The sequence below is a fragment of the Erpetoichthys calabaricus genome, chromosome 4 (assembly GCF_900747795.2).
Source record: "Erpetoichthys calabaricus chromosome 4, fErpCal1.3, whole genome shotgun sequence".
Lineage (NCBI taxonomy): Eukaryota > Metazoa > Chordata > Cladistia > Polypteriformes > Polypteridae > Erpetoichthys > Erpetoichthys calabaricus.
Window position 1 is genome coordinate 175,183,257 of NC_041397.2, and position 22,440 is coordinate 175,205,696.

The 22,440-nt window shown below is 36.2% G+C and overlaps 1 protein-coding gene across 1 annotated transcript in view; it reads right to left on the reverse strand.

Annotated features, from left to right (window-relative positions):
* nalcn (sodium leak channel, non-selective) overlaps window positions 1-22,440 on the reverse strand; it is an 898,297-nt gene that overhangs the window by 816,180 nt on the left and 59,677 nt on the right. Inside the window, exons 3-4 of the mRNA XM_051926631.1 lie at window positions 20,793-20,933; window positions 13,458-13,640 (exon numbers count right to left, since the gene is read on the reverse strand). Coding sequence (XP_051782591.1) covers window positions 13,458-13,640; window positions 20,793-20,933 — 324 coding nt within the window. The remainder of the gene's footprint in view (window positions 1-13,457; window positions 13,641-20,792; window positions 20,934-22,440) is intronic.

Below are 22,440 nucleotides of genomic sequence, written 5' to 3' on the forward strand. Positions count from 1 at the left end.
TTAAAAGGGGGGCTACATAAAACTGATGAAAAACACAAAACAATATACTGTAATTGAGTGAATAATGTAAACAAATGAAGATCTAAAACATCTAATAATGATAAGAAATAAAATATATTCAGATTTTACATTGTTCATACTGATTAGTCTGTTTAAATTAAAAAGAACAGACATTCCAGTAATGTTATGTTTTGCAGTAACCATCAACAAAAGCAAAGTCACTAGGAAAAGCAGGAGCTGATCTAATGCAGGAATGTTTTACTCATGTACAATTGTGTATAGCATGTTTAAGAGTAAGCAGATCCAGTGACCTAATTAATATTATTATGACTTGACTGATGCCTTTATCCAAGGCAATGAAGAACATTTATTTTTACATCATTTGTTTTCCAACTGGATCACGGGCAGGTGAACTGATTTCACCAAAACTTCTGGGTTTGAAGTCCAAAGTCATAACCATCACATCACTCTGCCTTTCAAAAATATTAGCCCTGGGTAAGAAAAAGAAAATCTAAAAATATCATATACAGAAAAGCACTTTGCTGCATAGTACATCTGATACATCTGATCAACCAACAGCACTATAACAGATTGTCTTATGAAATTTCCCAGGTTAAACAGAGTAACACAGCTAGTATGGTTATAAAACGTAAAAGAAATTTGTATAAATTATTAGATATTTGCATGCTTGGTAAATTGTATATGATCTCATGATTTTGTGACACCAGTCTTAAACATTTTTTCTGAAATGCATGATTGGCACTATTAACCAGGAAATGCATATTACTTTATGACAAGCCTGCAAAGTGTAAATTCAAGTTTAGATTGTGTGCAAATGAAATTGTGACAATAATACATTAGTGCACTATATTATATATATATATATATATATATATATATATATATATATATATATATATATATATATATATATATATATATACAGTATATAATTACATGTAAAATATACAAATATGCTTTTGCATGCTATTATTGAATATATATCACAAAAAACTCATTTTTTATGATATAATATTTTTAACAATAGTTGTTGTTATGTTTGGTGGTACAGTAACCTTAAAACATGTGTGCAGAAACTGCCCCTGAATCAAACGACGAGTGTTAGTGGTCCTGTATCATGTGTATAATGTATCGTGCATCATGATATGTTAATTTTATATACACTCACCAGCCACTTTATTAGGCACACCTGTTCAACTGCTTGTTAATGCAAATATATAATCAGCTAATCACATGGCAGCAACTCAATGTATTTAGGTATGTAGACATTGTCAATACAACCTGTTGAAGTTCAAACTGAGCATCAGAATGGGGAAGAAAGGTGATTTATGTGATTTTTTTAATGTGGCTTGGCTATTGGTACCAGAAGAGCTGAACTGAGTATTTCAGAAACCGCTGATCTATGGGATTTTTATGCACAACCATCTCTAGGGTTTACAGAGAATGAAAACAGAAAATATTCAGTGAGCGGTAATTCTCTGGGTCAAAAATGCCTTGTTGATACCAGAGTTCAGAGGAGAGCGGCCAAACCTGTCCTTGCTATGGTTTGTGTTTTTTTTTAGTTTGTAAGTTGAGTCCAAGGGGGTGGGGCCTCCAGATGCTGTGGCTTGTCTAAGGCATTTTAAGGGCCTAGCATTCCCTAATATTAGAAGAAAATTTGGTTGGCCATAGCTTTTTTTTGTTCAGCTCCACTCATGTTCCCTCTGACTCGGTTTTATATTATTTAACTTTATGAACCTTTGCTTTAATTTCAAACATTGCATCATGTAACATTAGGAATAAGAAGATTTATTGTAATAGCTTTGGCCTATTTCAAAAAATGTGGCTTTTTTCATTCTTCTGAAATTTACTTTTGATTTTTTTAATACATTTTTTTATTGCAGATCATTTTGGACTTTATTAAATAAAAACATATCCTTCAAGGCACTGTTATTTGTGCTAGGGCTTTAATGGGTTGCTTTCCCTTTTTTAAGCCCCATTTTTTTGTAGAGTAAAAACCTCAGGCATTTTTGGGAGTAATATTCTTTTTTTGTTAGACCTGTATGATAATACTTTTGCTCAACAATTTCTAGTACCATGAGGGTTTGCCAATTTTGAGTACATAGGTTTTATGGGGCAAGGAAGAAAAAGATTTTGTAAGTACAGTAAATCCTGTATTGTATTCTGGGAACTGTTGTAAGAGTATGCGATTCTATAGCTATTGTGATGTGCTATTTAAATACTGCACTTTTAGAGTGGGCGCAGCACCTGCTTTCTTGGCATTAAGACAAATTATGGTAACATGGTCCTCAAACTCTAGTAAAAGAGAATGGTGTCAATGGTTTCAAACACTGAATGTAAATGCAGTGGATAGGAGCTGACGCAATATAACACATTTGCGATGGCTTATGGGTAATTCGAACACGCACAGTGCAGCTCCCTGCTGTTAATCTAGTTGAACCCAAGAAATCAACATAGATGGTCCACTGCGGGACTGCGCCATTGTTGAACAATGCACTGTAGTGAGATTTCTTAGGGCAGAGGTAGTAATATCTGTTGAAATTCACCAAAGGGTGTTGGCTTGTGCCGATCAGCAGATCGTTTGGGTACCCATCTTGTGCAAACTTTACAGTACCTCAGGTCATAATGCACTATGGCATGTGCAGATCCATAGATGAAATACAAATGTGCAGCAACAGCAGAAAACATAATTGTTCGGTCTTCTCTGATGAAAGCATTCACCATGTCAATGTGGACTTGTGTGCAAGATGTTCATGGTTAACCAGACTGAGCTTTGTTGGTTACACTTGTTCTTCACTCTTTAAACCTTTCTATCCTTTAATAAACTTTTAATTAAGTTATGCTGTTTTCACTTCCGTACCTAGCCAACATCCTTTGTTGAATTTCATCAGATCTCACTCCCTCTGCCCAAAGAAATTACTTCTGACAAACAATTCTTCTACAAATTCAATGGGTAGAGAAAAAAAGACTAATGGCTATAAAATGTCACAAACTGAGGTTTCTGACATCAGTTACAGTCCGGGTGAAAGAGATCTGAGTTTCTTAGCTGCAATGAACTATTCCACAAACACTAGGAATGTAGGTATTTTTTATGTTAAAGCAAATCAGAAAGCCCTACAACAATTTCATCTTCGAACATTTCTTAGGATTTTTAAGAAATTTGTATGCTTGGTTAATAATTAAATTGAAACATAGCATTTAAGATTCTGAACTCTTAAGTAAGTAAAATCTATAGCTTCACTCCATGAAAAATGCTTACCTGAGTTACTGTAAAAATGGCAAATGGCCTGCAGGTTCACTATTAAAACATGAAGTGAAGATTTGGAAATAAATTAAATGATGTAAGTGAACTTACAGGTAGACCTGGGGAAAGCATATGACAAGGTGCCTCAAGAGGAGCTGTGGTATTGTATGAAGAAGTCGAGAGTGGCAGAGAAGTACGTAAGAGTCGTACAGGATATGTACGAGGGAAGTGTGACAATGGTGTGGTTTGCAGTAGGTGTGACGGATGCATTCAAGGAGGAGGTGGGATTACATCAGGGATCGGCTCTGAGCCCTTTCTTATTTGCAATGGTGATGGACAGGTTGACAGACGAGATGAGACAGGAGTCCCCGTGGACTATGATGTTTCTTGATAACATTGTGATCTGTAGCGATAGTAGGGAGCAGGTTGAGGAGACCCTGGAGAGGTGGAGATATGCTCTGGAGAGGAGAGGAATGAAGGTCAGTAGGAACAAGACAGAATACATGTGTGTAAATGAGAGGGAGGTCAGTGGAATGGTGAGGATGCCGGAAGTAGAGTTGGCAAAGGTGGATGAGTTTAAATACTTGGGATCAACAGTACAGAGTAATGGGGATTGTGGAAGAGAGGTGAAAAAGAGAGTGCAGGCAGGGTGGAATGGGTGGAGAGGAGTGATTTGTGACAGACAGGTATCAGCAAGAGTGAAAGGGAAGGTCTACAGGACGGTAGTGAGACCAGCTATGTTATATGGGTTGGAGACAGTGGCACTGACCAGAAAGCAGGAGACAGAGCTGGAGGTAGCACAGTTAAAGATACTAAGATTTGCACTGGGTGTGACGAGGATGGATAGGATTAGAAATGAGTACATTAGAGGGTCAGCTCAAGTTGGACGGTTGGGAGACAAAGTCAAAGAGGCGAGATTGTGTTGGTTTGGACATGTGCAGAGGAGAGATGCTGAGTATATTGGGAGAAGGATGCTAAGAATAGAACTGTCAGGGAAGAGGAAAAGAGGAAGGCCTAAGAGAAGGTTTATGGATGTGGTGAGAGAGGACATGCAGGTGATGGGTGTAACAGACCATGATGCAGAGGACAGGAAGATATGGAAGAAGATGATCCACTGTGGCAACCCCTAATGGGAGTATCCGAAAGAAGAAGAAGTGAACTTACAGGTAACTTTCTTAAAAACTCTTGCACAATATTTACTGTAAATATAGCCAATGTTTGCTTAGGAGTATACTAGATCTGTGCTGGGGCTCTAAAACTGGTCCCTCTTCTTATGTGGAGTTTTCAGTCCCTTAGCCCTGCCCAACTCTAGATGTTTACCTATCAAGAGGAATTGGACAACAATATCATAGCAGAAGCAAAGTCAGTAAATGGGGGTCTTAGTCATCTAGGTCTGAATCTCCACTTTGATCTGTGTAGCATGCTCCAGTCAACACTGAAGGGTCAAGCTGAAGGCAACTGCTTAATCAATCCTGAGACTACAGGATTGAGTTATTACAGGTGCTTAACCCTGCAGGATATGATACTGAATACTATTTTTAAAGCCATCACTGTTACTGCATGTTGTATTGGTTTAATTAATATTAGAAGGGCAATTGATGATATCTAGGACATAATGATATGATCTGTGAATGAAGAAACAGGACAGAAGTATGTGTTTCTACAGTTTAGTATTCACTAAACAAAATAAGAAAGGATCAACTGTGCTGAATATGTGTGAATCACTGGTCCAAGTAAACATTGTTGATAAAGAAATTGTGCAAAAGATGCCAATGGCAAAAAAAATCACTTAGAGCTAGGACCCTTACTGTTTTATGTCTTGTTTCAGGGCCCAAAATCAGCAAGCAGTAGCTTATTCAACTATGCTAAGGGAGGACTCCTTAGAAACATCTGCAACTGCTGCCAAACAACAGTGTCTTTCTATCTCTGTCTCTACTTAATGGGTTCTCCTGACAAAGTTTTGATCAGTCTCAGTAATTATGCAAAGGTTGGCTACTGGCTTGTAAGTTCTCAGTGTACTAAATTGAGCATCAGAGAGTGTTTCATGATAAACTAAACTGAAAGCTATACAATATAATATCTTAAATTGTGAGAAACTCCTTTCTAGTGTAACCCACAAATTAAAATCATCTAAACATGACAACTACAGGTTTGGTCACTTTGTGTTCAAACTTTGGATGAAAGGGAGTGTCATATTTCAGAAGGATTGCTGCACCCTAAAGTATGTCAATACATAACAAGCAGTAAGCTTTACTTGAATATTTGACTTAAAATTATTATATATAAATAAAGTTAAAATTGGGGCTCTTTTTTTGCAAACTTATATCCTTACTAAGCCACCATTTTTAAAGACAATGTTTGAAGACCACTGAGCCATAGTATCTGATTATCTGGTAATGTTCACTGCAAGTATAAATAAAACTGTGTTGAATTTCTCTTTAGTAAATATATGCACAATAAAAGCATACTGTAATGCACCTGTCCTTTACAGCAGTTATCAGTTTTCAAATCAGTTCACATGATCATTTAGACTAAATTATTGTCATGGATTATTTTTCACAGTATTGCATACACTGTATGTACTACATACAGTGGTGATATACCTGTACTCATACTTTAGATTTTGGCATGAAATTCTCTTCAACTATTTCTTTTGCACCAAGTGATGTTATTTGAAACATTCCATTTTCTTATAACATTGAAAGCATGTTCTGAATCTGGGTGTAAACCAAATACTAAACTTTTAATAGGCTCTGAAATGTCTTCAAAAGGTTATAATTTCATTTTTCCACTTTTGTAACACATTTCAGGTGGTTCATCATTCCATTTCAATGCACAACAATATAGACATTTAACATTCATAGACCCCATAAGAACTGCTTTTTTAGATTCATAATCTATATGAGAATTATAATTAAATCCATCATTCCAATTTTTGAGCCAAGGCAATACCATATTTGACTTGCATGCCAAACAGACATTTCTGGTTTTATATCAATATGTTTTGAAGCATATTTAGAAACAGCAGCTCTGTGAATTTCTGGGTGTTTATGTGATTTGTTTGTGCATATTTAGTAACTGCAAGTCTGTTCACTTCGTTATTTCTTTTGTGTATATTTACCAATTGTAAGAATGTTCACTTCGGGATTATTTTGTATTTGTAGGAACCACAAGTCTACTTATTTTGGGATTTTTTTGTGCATATTTACCACATATTTTTTAAATTGATTTTGTCTGATATTGTCTGTATATGTACTATGGTGCTTACATTTTTCTGTTTTATTAGTATAGTTTTCAGATATTTCAGTCAAGTCAAATAAGCAAGCAAATGTACTTGATAGCAATGTCTGGTGTAACCAATTTTGAGTTTGAGCAAAATGAATAGTAGTAATAAATCTGTAAAGATCAAAATGATCACAAAGCTCCTGTAAAGGACAGTCCTTTAACATGCCAACCAATTAAATCCAACTTTAGCAAATAACACAATATTTCTGTAAAATTAAAAAAATTCCCTCTTGTCACCCTCTCAGACCTTGGCATCATTGGGATTGCTCTCAGATAGCTTGAGTCCTACTTCTCAGGCAGATCCTACAGTGTGTCCTGGTGAGAAGAGTTCTCAAGGGTGCACCAGACATGTAAAGGTGTACCCAAAGGATTGGTGCTGAGTCCTCTACTTTTCTCTCTATACACCACCTTGCTGGGCTCCATCATCCAATTCCATGAGTTCTCTTATCAATGCTATGCGGATAATACACAGCGCACCAAATTTCTACTGTTTCTTGTTCATACAGGTTCACACTGTACAACATCTGCAAGATCAGACCTTATCTGATGGAATGTGCAACACAACGTCTAGTCCAGGCTTTGGTCTTGCCACATCTGGAATACAGCAACTCAGTTCTGGCATGAGTATAACGACAGAATGTAACGACCCATCCTGTATTTAACCAACTGAGATCGGCCCATGACACTCCTCTTTTCAGGTCGCTACATTGGTTGCCTGTATCAGCACACATTAAGTACAAACCCCTGATGCTTGCATACAAAGTAGTCAATGGGTCAGGATCTGAGTATATATAGACACTGGTGAGGTGCTATGTTATTTCTCACCCACTCAGGTCTGCCAGGGAATAGCATCTGGTAATGTTGCCTCTGTGTGGTATCAAGTCTCAATCTAGACTCTTTTCCTGTGTAGTTCCTAGTTGGTGGAATGAGCTACTCATCTCCATCCAAAATGCTGGCACCCTGTGTAAGGGCCAATCTTAGAAAGTTAAAGTTTTGAGTTAAACTCATATTAATGTTTGTTTTATTTGAATAGAATATAATTTCTTCCATAGTCATAGACAATGGTATAGTCTTTTCCCCCTATAAGTTAGTAAGAGATAGAATCTTCTTGCTATAACAGAGAAACAGTGTGATAATAAGCTCTTATTGTGTTTAGAGCAGGTCCCAGTAAACAGGGATTTGAAAGACCCATTTTCAAGTTAGAAATGGGATAAGCATACAGTTTTCTGACCACTTTGAAATGGTTCAGAAATGCTTTGAAATGGTTCGGAAACGTTTTGAAATGGTTCAGAAATTATAAGTGATTAGTTATGATTTAAGATGTAACAAGATTAAGCTTAGAACTGAATTTTTCTTATTATAAATATTTCCTTTTTTTGCTATTTTAATTTTCTTTTTGTGTGAACTGTTTTACTTTGAAACTTAACTAAACACTTAAAAAACGAAGATATTTTGTCTGTGGAATCATTTCTGCGCGTCAGGCCTTTGTTGAATCCCATTTTTGTGTTGGAGCTGCTGAATTTTGGAAACTCTGGGAAAACGCAGCTACACCCTGAATATATTCAAGAGCCAATTGAAGACCTTTCTGCTCGGTTAGTATCTGTCTAATTCATAGAAAAAAAACTTTGCTCTGCGATATTTTAAATGAAATGCTTAATTTGTTGTTGGATTAAGTTTAATTGCTTAATGTATTATAATCTATGATTGTAAAATTATTACTTATGACATCTTTTCACTTGTAGCAATCAACTTTTTTTTATCTGACCTAATACACTTTCTGAACAAACAGGCCCTAGTCTAATGTTACTCGATTATGTTTACCTCTTTTGTATGTTGCTTTGGATAAAAGCATTTGCCAAGAAAATAAATGGAAATGGAAATATAAATAATATATAGAGTTAACAATTTGCAAGTGGTACCGTAGGTTGAGGGTTTTTGCAAATCATATGTGTTGTACAGAAAACTTTCCATTGCTCCCAATGTCTTACTAAAAATTGGACAATGTAATACCAAATTTCCAAATGAATACATTCGTACCATATTCACACAATAATAGATAATAAAATAAACAATTTCCATCTACATTTACATGTATTAACTACTAGCCGTCCCCCGCGGCTCTGCCCGCGTAGTAGTGAAACAGGACAGTGAGGAGGGACCTGCCAGGCTCCCCACTCATTACATCACACTTCCCTCTCCCTCTTGGATTAGCGCAAATATATCTTCCTGCAAGCGAACTACGTTTCTTAGCGTGATGAGAGAAGTCACAAAATCAACTTGAATGTTCAAGCAAATCTATATACAGTAATCCCTCCTCCATCGCGGGGGTTGCGTTCCAGAGCCACCCGCGAAATAAGAAAATCCGCGAAGTAGAAACCATATGTTTATATGGTTATTTTTATATTGTCATGCTTGGGTCACAGATTTGCGCAGAAACACAGGAGGTTGTAGAGAGACAGGAACGTTATTCAAACACTGCAAACAAACATTTGTCTCTTTTTCAAAAGTTTAAACTGTGCTCCATGACAAGACAGAGATGACAGTTCCGTCTCACAATTAAAAGAATGCAAACATATCTTCCTCTTCAAAGGAGTGCGCGTCAGGAGCAGAGCATGTCAGAGAGATAGAGAAAAGCAAACAAATCAATAGGGCTGTTTGGCTTTTAAGTATGCGAAGCACCGCAGCACAACGCTGTTGAAGGCGGCAGCTCACACCCCCTCCATCAGGAGCAGAGAAAGACAGAGAGAGAGAGATAGAGAGAGACAGAGTTTGTTTTTCAATCAAAAATCAATACGTGCCCTTCGAGCTTTTAAGTATGCGAAGCACCGTGCAGCATGTCGCTTCAAGAAGCAGCTGCACAGAAGGTAGCAACGTGAAGATAATCTTTCAGCATTTTTAGACGAGCGTCCGTATCGTCTAGGTGTGCAAACAGCCCCCCTGCTCAATCCCCCTACGTCAGGATCAGAGAAAGTCAGCGCAAGAGAGAGAGAAAAGTAAGTTGGGTAGCTTCTCAGCCATCTGCCAATAGCGTCCCTTGTATGAAATCAACTGGGCAAACCAACTGAGGAAGCATGTACCAGAAATTAAAAGACCCATTGTCCGCAGAAATCCGCGAACCAGCAAAAAATCCGCGATATATATTTAAATATGCTTACATATAAAATCCGCGATGGAGTGAAGCCGCGAAAGGCGAAGCACGATATAGCGAGGGATTACTGTATATAAAATCCCTATGTGCATCCAGGTGTCCGTGTGTGGGTGTCTTCTGATGAAGTGCGCATGCGCGGGGCATGGTGCGATGCGCGATATTACTGTCAGAGAAAGTTAGAGGCGTTTTACGGAAATACAAACCAGTATTACTGCGAGAGGAAATTAAAGGTACACAATACAGTGACGCATATTACAGCCACATACAAGCCAGTATTACTGTCAGAGGAGATTAAATGCATATTACCGACGTGCACGCCTGTATTACCACCAGAGAAAATTAAAGGTATATTACGGACGTACAAGCCAGCGGACGTACAAGACGGTATCCTTCAATAAGGGCGCACACAAAAAGGCGAGCCTCAAAAGGGCGACCTCAATTGGGCGCAGCGAATAAAGGCGCGCATAAATAAAGATCTGCACCTTTGTTGCTCTTCACATATTCCAGAGCCATTTGAACTAAATTATCTACGAACGCCTTTATTCACTGCGCTCAACTGAGGTCGCTCTTTTAAAGCTCGCATTTTTGTGCGCGCCCTTATTGAATAGAGCCGTACAAGACAGTATTACTGTCACAGAAAATTAAAGACACACAATACACGGCGGCAGCCCACGAAGAACGGTCAGCTCAGCAAGTAAACATCAACAAAAGAAAGGCTGAAAGAAAGAAAAATACGACCAACAAAAAGAATGAGGTCAAAGTCCCTTGCCATTTAATATAGCCTGTTCCTACTAATGTTTATGCACTACTGTTCTAGCGCCCATTACTGTAACGGGCTAAATGACTAGTTATAGAATAAACCTGATCTAAATCCGTTAAGTAGTTCTCTCGTGAAAAGCGGACAAACATACAGACAGACAGACGTTGGATGTTATATATAGTATATAGAGATGAATTGGTACATTATCAATCAAAACGGATTCCCTTTGAATTGATCAACACCAATATACAACTTGAAACTGGTGTTGTGTATGGAAACAGCAGTTTTTTAGCCATACCTTCCTCCTTCCATTCACTTCACATCTTCATCTGCACATTTGACGGCACATGTCAGTGCTGTGTCTTTTCCTGTTTAAGACAACTCTCCTTCTTCAGTGGTCAGTCAACTCCATTGGTCAGTGGTATTATTTGTCTAAACTGCTCATCATATCTGATGGTAGGAGACCTTCATTTGCATTAACTAGCATGTCGGAAGCAGGCTGCTGAGTGGGTGCTACTCTTTGTCTTTGGGCTTCTTTATCCGCTGTACGTCGCATTAGCATACCATACTCAGCAAAGTAGTATTATTGAGAAATAAAAAAATGCAGGACGGCTAATTTTCTTTTTTTATATAACACCACCAAATTTCAGTTAAATCTGTCAAAACATTCTTCAGATTTTGTGGTATTTAGTTTTTCTATTGTGGGGGTGTTTTACCCTTAAATATTGATAAATTGAAATGACCTTTCTTAAGTGGATACTTTGGCCTAGATGTACAATCCTGCCAAATTTCAGCATGTTAGGTAAACAGAAAATAGTAATTTTGTTTATGAGCGAATGAGTCAACTTAATACTACAGTATATATTTTATATATTTACAGTATGTTAAGATATTTCCAGTTCTCCTTGGAGAAGAAGAAGATTGATGTAATAAGCTTATTTGACATTGATTTTCCTCTGCTTCCACAACCAATCATAAGCTTGAACTTCGGTTTGCAAAATTAACCATCAGTAACAACCTAAAATAACAACACATGCACCATTTATCTGTAATTTCTGAGTCACTGAGGACTTACTATTAGCTAAGGTATTTTTATTTCATACTGCTGCAATATGACAGGAACATTTAAAGGAGCTAAACTTAATTATAAAGGTTAACCTTAAGATCCATCCAGCTTTACTTTATTTCTTTAAATAGGGGTTCCAGGGAATGTTCCACCACAGTTTCAAGTAGTAAATACAGTCTATTTCGTCCATCTAATAGGTGTGGTCAAAGAGATGAAGATGAAGTTTGTCTCATATTAAGGAATGGGTACTGTTCCACGCAGACACCTTTCTAGAGTGATGTGGTGAAGACTGTTCTAAATCCAATGTCACATTACACGACATCTAGTCATGAGGTATATCACATTCACAGTTGCTGATCTTGTCTGACTGAAAATTAGTGGTCAAGTCACACTTAGTGATTGTGTCCCAATATTCTAGCACAGTCACGCTCTCCTCTTTTTGTGGCAGTCAATGCCATGCTACACAATCTCTGCCCTTTTTGTTCTTTTTCCACTCTCTAGTTGTGCGTACAATGTAAGATATCCAACAGACAAGCTTTTCTTCTGTCTGTGAGGTGCAAAACATAAGCTTGTCTTATACCTTGTCATTACATTCTATGCACTGTGCTACTGGTTGAGCATTTAGGTAGTCAGCTCTCATGCACACATAGCTTGCCCGGATGACTAAAGACAAAAATCAAACATACCCTGTATTTGATTCTATCGGAGAGAGTTGCTTGATATTTTACATTATATGATTAACTTCACAGTAGCGAAGCCTCAGACTGCCTCTAACTTTCTAAGATTGTATCAATGAAGATAACAACTGAAAATGTCAGGAAAAGCTATATATTGTAATAAAGCCTTAAGACAATACAATAAGAATTGCTTATTCCATTGCTTTATTCCACCGAAAAGCCATCTTCCTTACACCAGGGGACTTCACTTTTCCTAAATGCATACAGTGCTCTACAACAATACAACTGCTATAATTTTTCTTGTACAGTTAAGCAAAATTGTACACTAGAAATCAACTGAGAGGCAGCCCAATCTAAAAGAAACAAATTTAATCTTCTTAGAAGATCAACCAAAGTCACACATCTTGAGCCTAAGTGTTGTTATTTTTTGGTTACAAATATGTCTTTCACATGTAGTGCACTTTGTCACTCACTGCAAAATACCTCAGGTAAGAGAACAAATCCTACAGCACCCAAACAAAAAAAAAATACAAAAAAATGTATATTCTATATGTTTAAGCTTTTTATGCACTCCAGCCATAACTACATTAGTCACTGATCAGTCTCAGCTTATTCAGTTGGCCTAATCATAATTTTATATGTCACTTATGTGACCGGCAGATCTTGTCATCCCGGGGTATGTTAAAAGTCAGGATGTGAGAAGAAAATGGAGCTAAAATTCTTGTGAAAAAGAACAAAATGTTCAGAAAATGTAGTTTATTGTATACCAGCTAACACCAGTTGTATATTCTGCCAGAGAAAACATAAGAAAAAATGCTATGGACATGCTCTCAACCTCAAGTATGTAAATCACATATTACTACTTGTTACCTCTTTATATATCTATCAGTTTAATTTGAATTACTAAAAGAATTATGTATACATAATGAACTGTACTATGTTTATTAGTGCACTTTTAATATTTCTCATGTTAAAGTAACAATTTTCTAAACAGAATTTCAGCATACTGTAATAAAAATGTTAAAGGTCTAAATGAACTATTCTTGAAATACTGTATATCATTATATAATTTCATATTTTGGTTGAAACTGCTGTCATAACAACAGTAAGCAAACCTCATTTTATTTAACACCTTACAGAGTTAGCACCACACAAAAGAGTTTTATATTCACATTAATCTTTACTTTCTCATTTCCTCATAGTTTTATACTATAACACATGATTCACACAGTGTTGTTATTTTCCCAGATATTTACCTTAACTATACCACGAATGTGCATTTTTGCAATCATCTCAGCGGTGTACAGGAACATTAGTAGAGTGTCCAGAGCGAAGGTCACATATTGAAGGGGTGGATAGTGCTCAAATGTCTTAGGTGTATTCATGCACACAGAAATGACACTGATTATTGCACAGGCACGAAGCAGAGAGTGCACCCACTGAAATAAAGAAAAGAGATTGTGTTATTTACAATTCCCATTACAGAATACATTCTCTTTTTGTTACTTTAAATGCCAGGAAACTCTTTTTCATTCTTCATAAACTTTCTTCACTCAATATTACATTAATATGAATTTCAACAGAGAACTTAGGTTATTTCAGAAATGAATGAGCATTTTATGACTACTAATGCAATGCTTTATTTTGTACTTTTCATTTATAGTAACAATTGTAGACATTTGTAATATTTTGAACATTGTGAAATATAAACAGTTGAATATGTGTGGACAATGGAGCAGGAATAAAACAGACTTCAAAATAATGTTTTCTTATTAGGAAATGTAGGCAGTAGCAAAACAACTTTTAATTAATGTGGAGTCTTAAATCTATATAGATATTATACCTATAATGTGACTACAACCAATAATTGGCTGTGTTATACAAATGTACAGTCATATTTAAAATGTGTTTGATTAAAATGATGATACAAAAGAATTCTTATTATTTCTAGAACATTCAAAGTCACCATGCACAATCACCATTTGCAATATTCATCTACATATTTAGTGAACACTCATAATCTAGTTTCAGGTTTGACAACAGACAAGGCCAATCCCAGACACAATTAAGTGCAATTTAGGATCTAACACTTTATAGGGTGCCAGTATATTCCTGGGCACAATCAGACCAGACCAGTAACTGAGGAAAACTGTAGCACTAAAAGAAAAATGAATAAACTTGTGGTGAAAACATATACTCCCCATGCAGACAGTAAGCTCAGAGATAGCTGTACTAATCATGTGCCACCATGTCACCGTTCAGCATTATCAAATTGCTTAAAAAATAATAGAATTTAATAATTTGTGCTTGACATTTATGATCGTATCACTCTGAAGTCTGTTTCACATAAACCTGACAGATTAATTGGCTGTCAGAATGTGAGACACCTGCTTCCTGCTCCAGTTTTTGATTCCCTTCAGAAGCTCATCATGTTATGGTCTCAGATGACTGGACTGCTAGTAGTTCAATATAATTATTCCGTCTTGGGGTACATAGTCAAGATTTGCATATTTGTAAATCTGCAGAAAATAGCTTTTTACGTGCAAATATTTGTGAATTTTAAGTATCATAGACTTCAAAAAATTTAATTTTCTTGTTTGTTTAACAAACTACAGATTAATCTGAAGATTAAAATGTTTCTCATCTATATCACCATATAATTTCTTGTCCCATTCACTCCAAGATCAGATAATTTAGCTAAACATATACATTAGTCTTAACTACACCTTAAAGAATAAGAACACTATAGTGTCACAAAAAGAGTAAATGGGTGACCGGAAGCAGAACTTTTGGCTTGATTATTGGAGAAGTAAGTTGTTGGCTTTCAATGAATTTGCACACCCTTATATACTGTAGTCAAATTATCATTATACCATTAAAACAGTAAAGCTATTTAATACAATTCAACATTCTAAGATAAATTCATATATTAAAAACATATTGTAACTTTTAAGTTATTTGCCACATTATTGTAATTGGTAGTTCATTAAACAAAAAAAAATATCCTTTTACAGTTGTCATTTTTTATACTTTACTAAACACTACAGTTGTCATTCTTAGTAGTGCAATATTATAGCTTGATTTATTAATGTACAATACAAGATTTAAAAAAAATTCTGTGCTAAAAATATTGGGGAAGTAAAACATAAATGTTGTTGAACATTATTAAAAAAACTGTTGTTTTATTTTTTATCTTTCCCATTATAGGATACCTCAGGTTTTATTGTTACTGTATATGGCTATTAGAGCAACAACAAACATTAAATGTAGATTCTATAATAAAGAAGGTTTCACAAACATAAGAAATCCAAGCATCTGTATAAAATTTTAACTTATTTATTATTCATTATATTACCCTTCATGATGTTTTATAACTCTAGCTTCAGGCTGGTGTCAAAGTTGGTGTTTCCTTGCATATATAATCCAAAGCAATTCAGATGAAATGAAGAACTAAACATGTATTTTCTAGCACTGATAAACTAACATCCACTTAGGGAGTAATCATAGATGATGCCTACAGCTATTTCTATAAATTTAAATTAATTTAATTTTTAAAAAATATATTCTCTCAGCACTCCTTATATAATTCAACTGACGTCAGAAATATAACTTTAGATACTGTAGGTCAAAAGAAAATTAATGTGGATATTAGGAAATGCAGCAAATTATTTTACAATATATATTATATACAAATAAAGTAATAGTGTGATATTCCCACTTTTTTATAAGTCTGAAATATAGTCAGATTACAACTAGAGTCCTGTAAATGTTACTTCTGTTCCATAACTCAATTTCTCCTTAACATAACAAGTTCTGCAAATAATAAAATATTCTGTATTATGGTAGTGTATACAGTACATATTTTTAAACATGCTTTTGCAGTGATTGTGTTATTATGATATTGCCTTCAGTCCTATAATAATACTATTAGATTAAGACTACTAGATTATTATACTGTAGACAAAATACAAAAGAGCTAATATGCAGCAAGTTTTTATGTAAAATAGGATCCTCAGCAAGAAAAACAAGTCAGGAATTAAAGCCTATTAAGAGTTAATTTGTAGAAAACAAGCTTTCCTTATGATAGGACTACTACATCTGAACTTTTACTGATGAATTGTTAAAATTATTCTGACCAGATGCATCATTGTGTGGAACATGACTTGCCAGAATTGCAAACACCTCCAAAGGACTGTCCATACAGGTTCTAAAATCATTGGGGCTGACCTTCCACAGCTTCATACCATTTACTCAACCAGGTGTCAGAGGAGAGCCGAATCCATCATCTCTGACAACAGCCATCCTGCTCATCTTTGGTTTTCATGTCTGCCTTCTGTACCCAACTACTGGTTTTTGTGTAATTGTACTGTACATTTTTTTTAAACTTTAATCTTATTTACTGCATTTATTTATTTGTGCTTTTTTATTTACTCACGTATTTATCTTCTGCTACTCTTACTTACTATTATTTATTTATAAATGACCGCAACTGTGGTACAAAAATTATACTATGCTCTTGCAGTGTATGTGATTAAAATGACCTCACATAAATTAAAATAGCTATGCAATATAACTGAAGGTAGCACCTTGGAGACTTCAGATCTTAATTCGAGAACATTTTGGATAGGTTGATTGCATTTTGTAATTAGCAAACAAAATTGAAACTGAAGTTTTATTTTCACACAAAGAGCAACATACACAAAGAATAAGTTATCAAATGGTGATTGGCCTGTTATCATCAAAAATTTTCTAATGTTCCAATGTTCTAATGTGTTCATTGACATTTTTTCCATGATAGAATTTTTATGTTAAGCATTCTTTAAATGAATATAGAAAACATTATCAAATTACACACTAACAAGCAGACAGAGATAGTGTGACCAACCACCAATCTCAAAGAATAACAAAAATGAGTATTAGCTTAATTACACAAATAGGTTAAAATTGTGGCATCTCTAATTGATTTCTTTAAATAAGGACCCCACAGAATTCTCCTCCACACAAGAAGTTTCATGTAGTAAATAAAGTCTACTTTAACAGACAATTAATTCACATATAAGTGAATTCACAACACAATAATTTTTTTTCATTTCTCTGAAAACATGTTTTTGTTAAATTTGTAGCTGGGTAAACTGCCTTTGTTTCACTATAATTCTCATAATACAGAGCATTCATTATTTGTAAATTTCTCTCCTGTTCTGTTTTGCAACAGCTTCATATCTTCAAAACGTACTTTTTCCAGCCTTTTTCAAATATTAGCTGAATGTGCTTATAGCCTCGCAGGCCTACTGCCAACAGCCTCTTGAGTGAATATATTTCAATGTAGAAGGATATGTTACAGGTTATTAAGTAATTGCTAAATTCAGAGAAAAAAAATACTTTCAAACTACAGTATATAAAAAAGGAACAAGAAAAGGTAAATTCTGTCCCATTTCTAGTCAAGAAAATGAATATGTCCAGCATAGAATCGCCCTTCAGCAATAACACAAAAGTGTTGCTTTGGTGTGAGAAATGAAATGTCCTTCAGCACCTATGACATATTTAAGCAGAGGAATTTGATACTACAATAGCACAGTGAAATTACTCTAAACAGAAGACCAGCAACAACAGCTTTCTAAAATTTGAGGTACGAGGGTTGTTTCATAAGTTTTGAGACTCGGTCACTTGCCGTCATCGGAGACGAAATTTATTTCTATTGTTCTACAATCCCTTCACATCTTCTAATAAATTTTTGGCCCACCCAGCTACAGATGGAGATGAGAAAAAGAGCTCGAAGTGGGGTCCAAAAGGTTGCTTTCCTCCACTGAAAGACAGGCGCCAAAGGTCAGCCAAGAGGACCATGTTTGCCGTCTTTTTTGGCTACAAAAAAATTATTGCTTCAGTTCCACATCCTGAACGCACGACGATGAACTCTGATGTCTACACAACCTTGTGCCTTCCAGAAGTTTTCAAAAATCTCACTAGAGGTCGCCCTAATCGCACCTTGAAAAACTTCATACTTCACCATGACAACGCTCCGCCTCACAAGTCAAACAAAACTGTTGAGTTCCTCGCCAAATCTGGGATTGAAGTCCTTCATCCACCCCCTTATTCACCAGATTTGGCACCCTGTGACTTCTGGCTGTTCCCGACGGTGAAGAAGGAGCTGAAAGGAATGGATTTTGAGGACAGGGACAGCCTTATTTCTGCGGTGGAAGAGCAGCTTGACCAACTGACTGAACCTGATTTTCGTCACTGTTTTGATTGTTGGATTTATCACATGAAAAAGTGCATTGAAGTCGGGGGAGAGTATGTTGAACAGCACTGAAGTGTTGCCAAATGACGAGGTTATGTGAGTAAAAATTTTCTTTGGAATTGACCAAACCATGTTGGATCTATTTAAAAAAGTCTCAAAACTTATGAAAGAATCCTCGTACAGCTTTTCAGCAGAACAGACTAAGTTGCTTGTTTTCTATGTCTGTGTGGTCAAGCTCATATTTGAGGTTTAAATTGAATATAAGATTAACCGGTGCGTGGCTCAAAATGTTCCAGTATCAAAATCATACTCTCAAACTTTATACTGCAAGTGTGGCTGTAATACCTGCATCACAAATTGTATCTAAGCAATATATTTTAAAATTCATAATCACTTACATCCTACTTCAATAAACCAATCAGACAGCTTAAAGGGACTGCACAATTGGAAAGAAACTACCAAGTGCGGAGGTGGCATTTGAGTGTCAAAACACAAGGTAATTTTAAAAAGTACCTGAGAGGAAAGCACACACACACAATGCCTAACATCTCCATGTCAACTTGTGGTGTTCCAAAGAGTGAAGAGACATGCTTTTCCTGAAATAAGTTTACGAAGTTTCCCTACGTCACTACAGATACTAACCAGATACTGACACCTGCCTATGGTTCAGCAAAGGTAAAAATGATAGGAGGTTAATGGGTAGCTGGAAGGAGGCAAAATGACATCACAAGTAGGTAAGGTAAAATCCTACAACCCAGCAGAGAGGGTAGGCAGCCCAGAATTTGATAGGGTAATTTAGTCATTCAAAGGCAATGCAGGGATCATAGGGTAAAGGACACCAGAGGTCACTAAAGAGGGAGAGCTCTATCCTGCTGGTCTTATAACTACAGACGGTCACCTTGACCCTGTAAGCAATTCCATGCAAAAATGGAATACACCAATAAAAAAACCAAACAGAGAAATCATTTGGGAAAATTGTCAGGAAACATGAAGTATCCAACAATGAGTTTGGAGATGTTCTAAGCCCTACAATCTCTGACATTCCCTTGGCATTTGAAAGGAGGCCATCCTGCAGTTTATCAAATATACACTCTAAAATATTCTGAGTAAATGTGATTACCAAACAAGCTTTACATGTCATACTGTGGCTTCTGTCACCAAAGAAAATGCCCAGTGGTTTGTGGCATTGTTGTTTATGAAGTTAAATGGAAGAAAGAAGATTGCATAGGTTGCAATTAATTTACTGTAGAAAATACAAGTGGCCCTCTTCTAGAAGTAAGCCTTAACCAGAATGATGCCAGAGAAGAAAATATACCAAATGATATACTTATTGTAAAATAGCCACAAGGAAGGGATGAACAAAGGGAGTAACATAATGTACCAAAGCGAACATTACAGAACACCACCTGAAACCAATACAGGTCTACCTGCACAAGTCTATTTAATTGACTGACTGGCTTGACCAGTTTGCAAATGCTAAATGTCAAATTATATTCTCCCTTTATCATATTCACACTTTCTCTCTCTTTCTAATCTTCAAGTGAAAGCCAATGCTACCTTTCCTAATTCTGTGAGACCTTGGCGAGCTGTTCTCCTTTTCTGAGTCTCCTTTTTCTACTGCAATCCTCTCTTTCATTAGCCTACCTATCACAATGCAAAAACAGATGATATTAAACAGTAGTGGGCAAAACAAGGAAGTTATATCTAATGATGTAAGGAAGAAGCACCATATTACAATGGTAGAGTGACAGGGATGCATTTTAAGTTTTGGGAACCATAGATTAACTTCATGCCAGAAGATAAAGTATCTTGGATGTGTAAATTAAAGGAGTTTCAGCACCATAACCTGTCAGTCAGCACACTTCAATATAACATACAGAGGGCATCTTAAAAATAGCCTAAATATATGAGAATGGCTTTCAAATTAGCCAAAGAAGGTTGTCTAATGTCTCTTTGACTATTTATTGACGCCTACCATTGGACACGCTCACCCACACCCACACAATTATTCAGGGTAACAGGGGGGCAGAGTTGCAGCATTAGTTGCAAAGCAAGAACCAGTTCTGAACAGTTTGGAAATTCATTGTAGAGCACAATCACTCACACCAGGCTAATCAACAGTCACCAATCAGCCTAACTGGCATTTCTTTAGATGGTCGTACGAAACCTAAATTCTCTGAGAAAAGGCATCAGGACACTAGGAAAGCCTTCAAACTTTACACAGAATGTCCAAACCAAGATTTAAAAACAACCCTCTATAGTTATGAGACAGTAGATCCGCCAAGCTGTCAAAATGACAGGTTATTACTAAGAAAGCAAATTAAGAAATTCTTACTCTTGCTGGAGATGTACTTACTGGTTTATTGATCCATAGGATATCTGCATTATCAGTAAGTGTTTCATCTGGGCCAAAATCTGTCACTGGTTGGGCTTCTACCCGTGAGCTTTGTTTCCTCTTCAGCATGCTGGGACTAGCAGTGCTATATAAGGAATATATCTAAAAAATAGAAATGAAAAGTCATTTAAGTAGTATAAATTACTTTTCTACCATGAAATTATCAGTATACATTATAATACTAATACAATATACTTTTTTCAATAACTACATAAGATTAGATTTAACATTTTTTATAATTTACTACACACACTAAAAACAAAAATTATTCAAGATCATGATGTTTAGAACATAATGTTAAAAAATGAACTGTTTTAAATGAAAATCAGAATATAGCACTAAGGCCTAAAAACTATGATTAAATACATTTGCTCTTGTTAAGTAAAATCTTTTGGTTTATTATTCTGTTAAGGCAAGAGTTAAAAAAAAAACAACTATTCCTTATTGCCTCAAATGACACACCATTTAAATTAATAGGCACCTAGTCTAAATGTTTTTATTTTTTACATAGATGGACAATTTCTGCACCAGTATCTAATTGTAAAATGGAGAGCAGAAATAATAAATAAATGTATACAAACATAGGTTTGTATGTATGTGTGTGTGTATGCGTGTGACTTACAACCTTACTTTTAGAAAGTGGCTTTAACAGATTCTGATGATTAAGCATGTAAAGTGGATAATCATTATCATTTCTGAAATTTTTGTTATTCTTATAGATTAAGATACCAAGCACAGTTCTGGCATCTTTTGACTCTGAAATGATTCTTTGCCCCCTCTACTATCCACTGATATGTCTCTTAATTTATCAGTTAAAAACTTAAAGGCATCTAAAAGTGACATCTGTTTTTTCTTCTTCTTAAACATCTCTTATGAAGCAGGCAAACTTTGTTAAAAAGCATACGGGTAAACTACCTTTCTTGGCATTTTAGTTTCACTTTAAGGCTACTTATTAAAGAAATATGTACTACCTTTAAAAAACTCAGGTCTGATAATGCTTAAGTAATTATCCATTAGGATTCATTAGGCTTTGGAAAACATCTTGCATCACCCCAGTCCCAAAGGTATCACATCCTAGTGAGCAGAACAACTTCAGGCCTGTCGCCCTGATGTCACATGTGATGAAGACCATGGAGCGGCTGCTGCTTCATCACCTGAGGCCACAGGTGTGCCACACCCTCGACCCTCTGCAGTTCGCATACCAGCAGAAGATGGGATCGGAGGATTCCATCATCTACATGCTACACCGATCCCTCTCCCACTTGGACAGAGGCAGTGGTGCAGTAAGAATTATGTTTCTGGACTTCTCTAGCGCCTTCAACGCCATCCAACCTCTGCTCATCAGGGACAAGGTGACAGAGATGGGAGTAGATTCATACTGTAGCTGGTGTAATGGATCGTACAGACAGACCTCAGTATGTGCATCTTGGGAACTGCAGGTCTGACATTGTGGTCAGCAACAGAGGAGCGCTGCAGGGGACTGTGCTTTCTCCGGTCCTGTTCAGCCTATATACATCGGACTTCCAATACAACTCGGAGTCCTGCCACGTGTAAAAGTTCGCTGACAACACTGCTATCATGGGCTGCATCAGGAGTGGGCAGGAGGAGG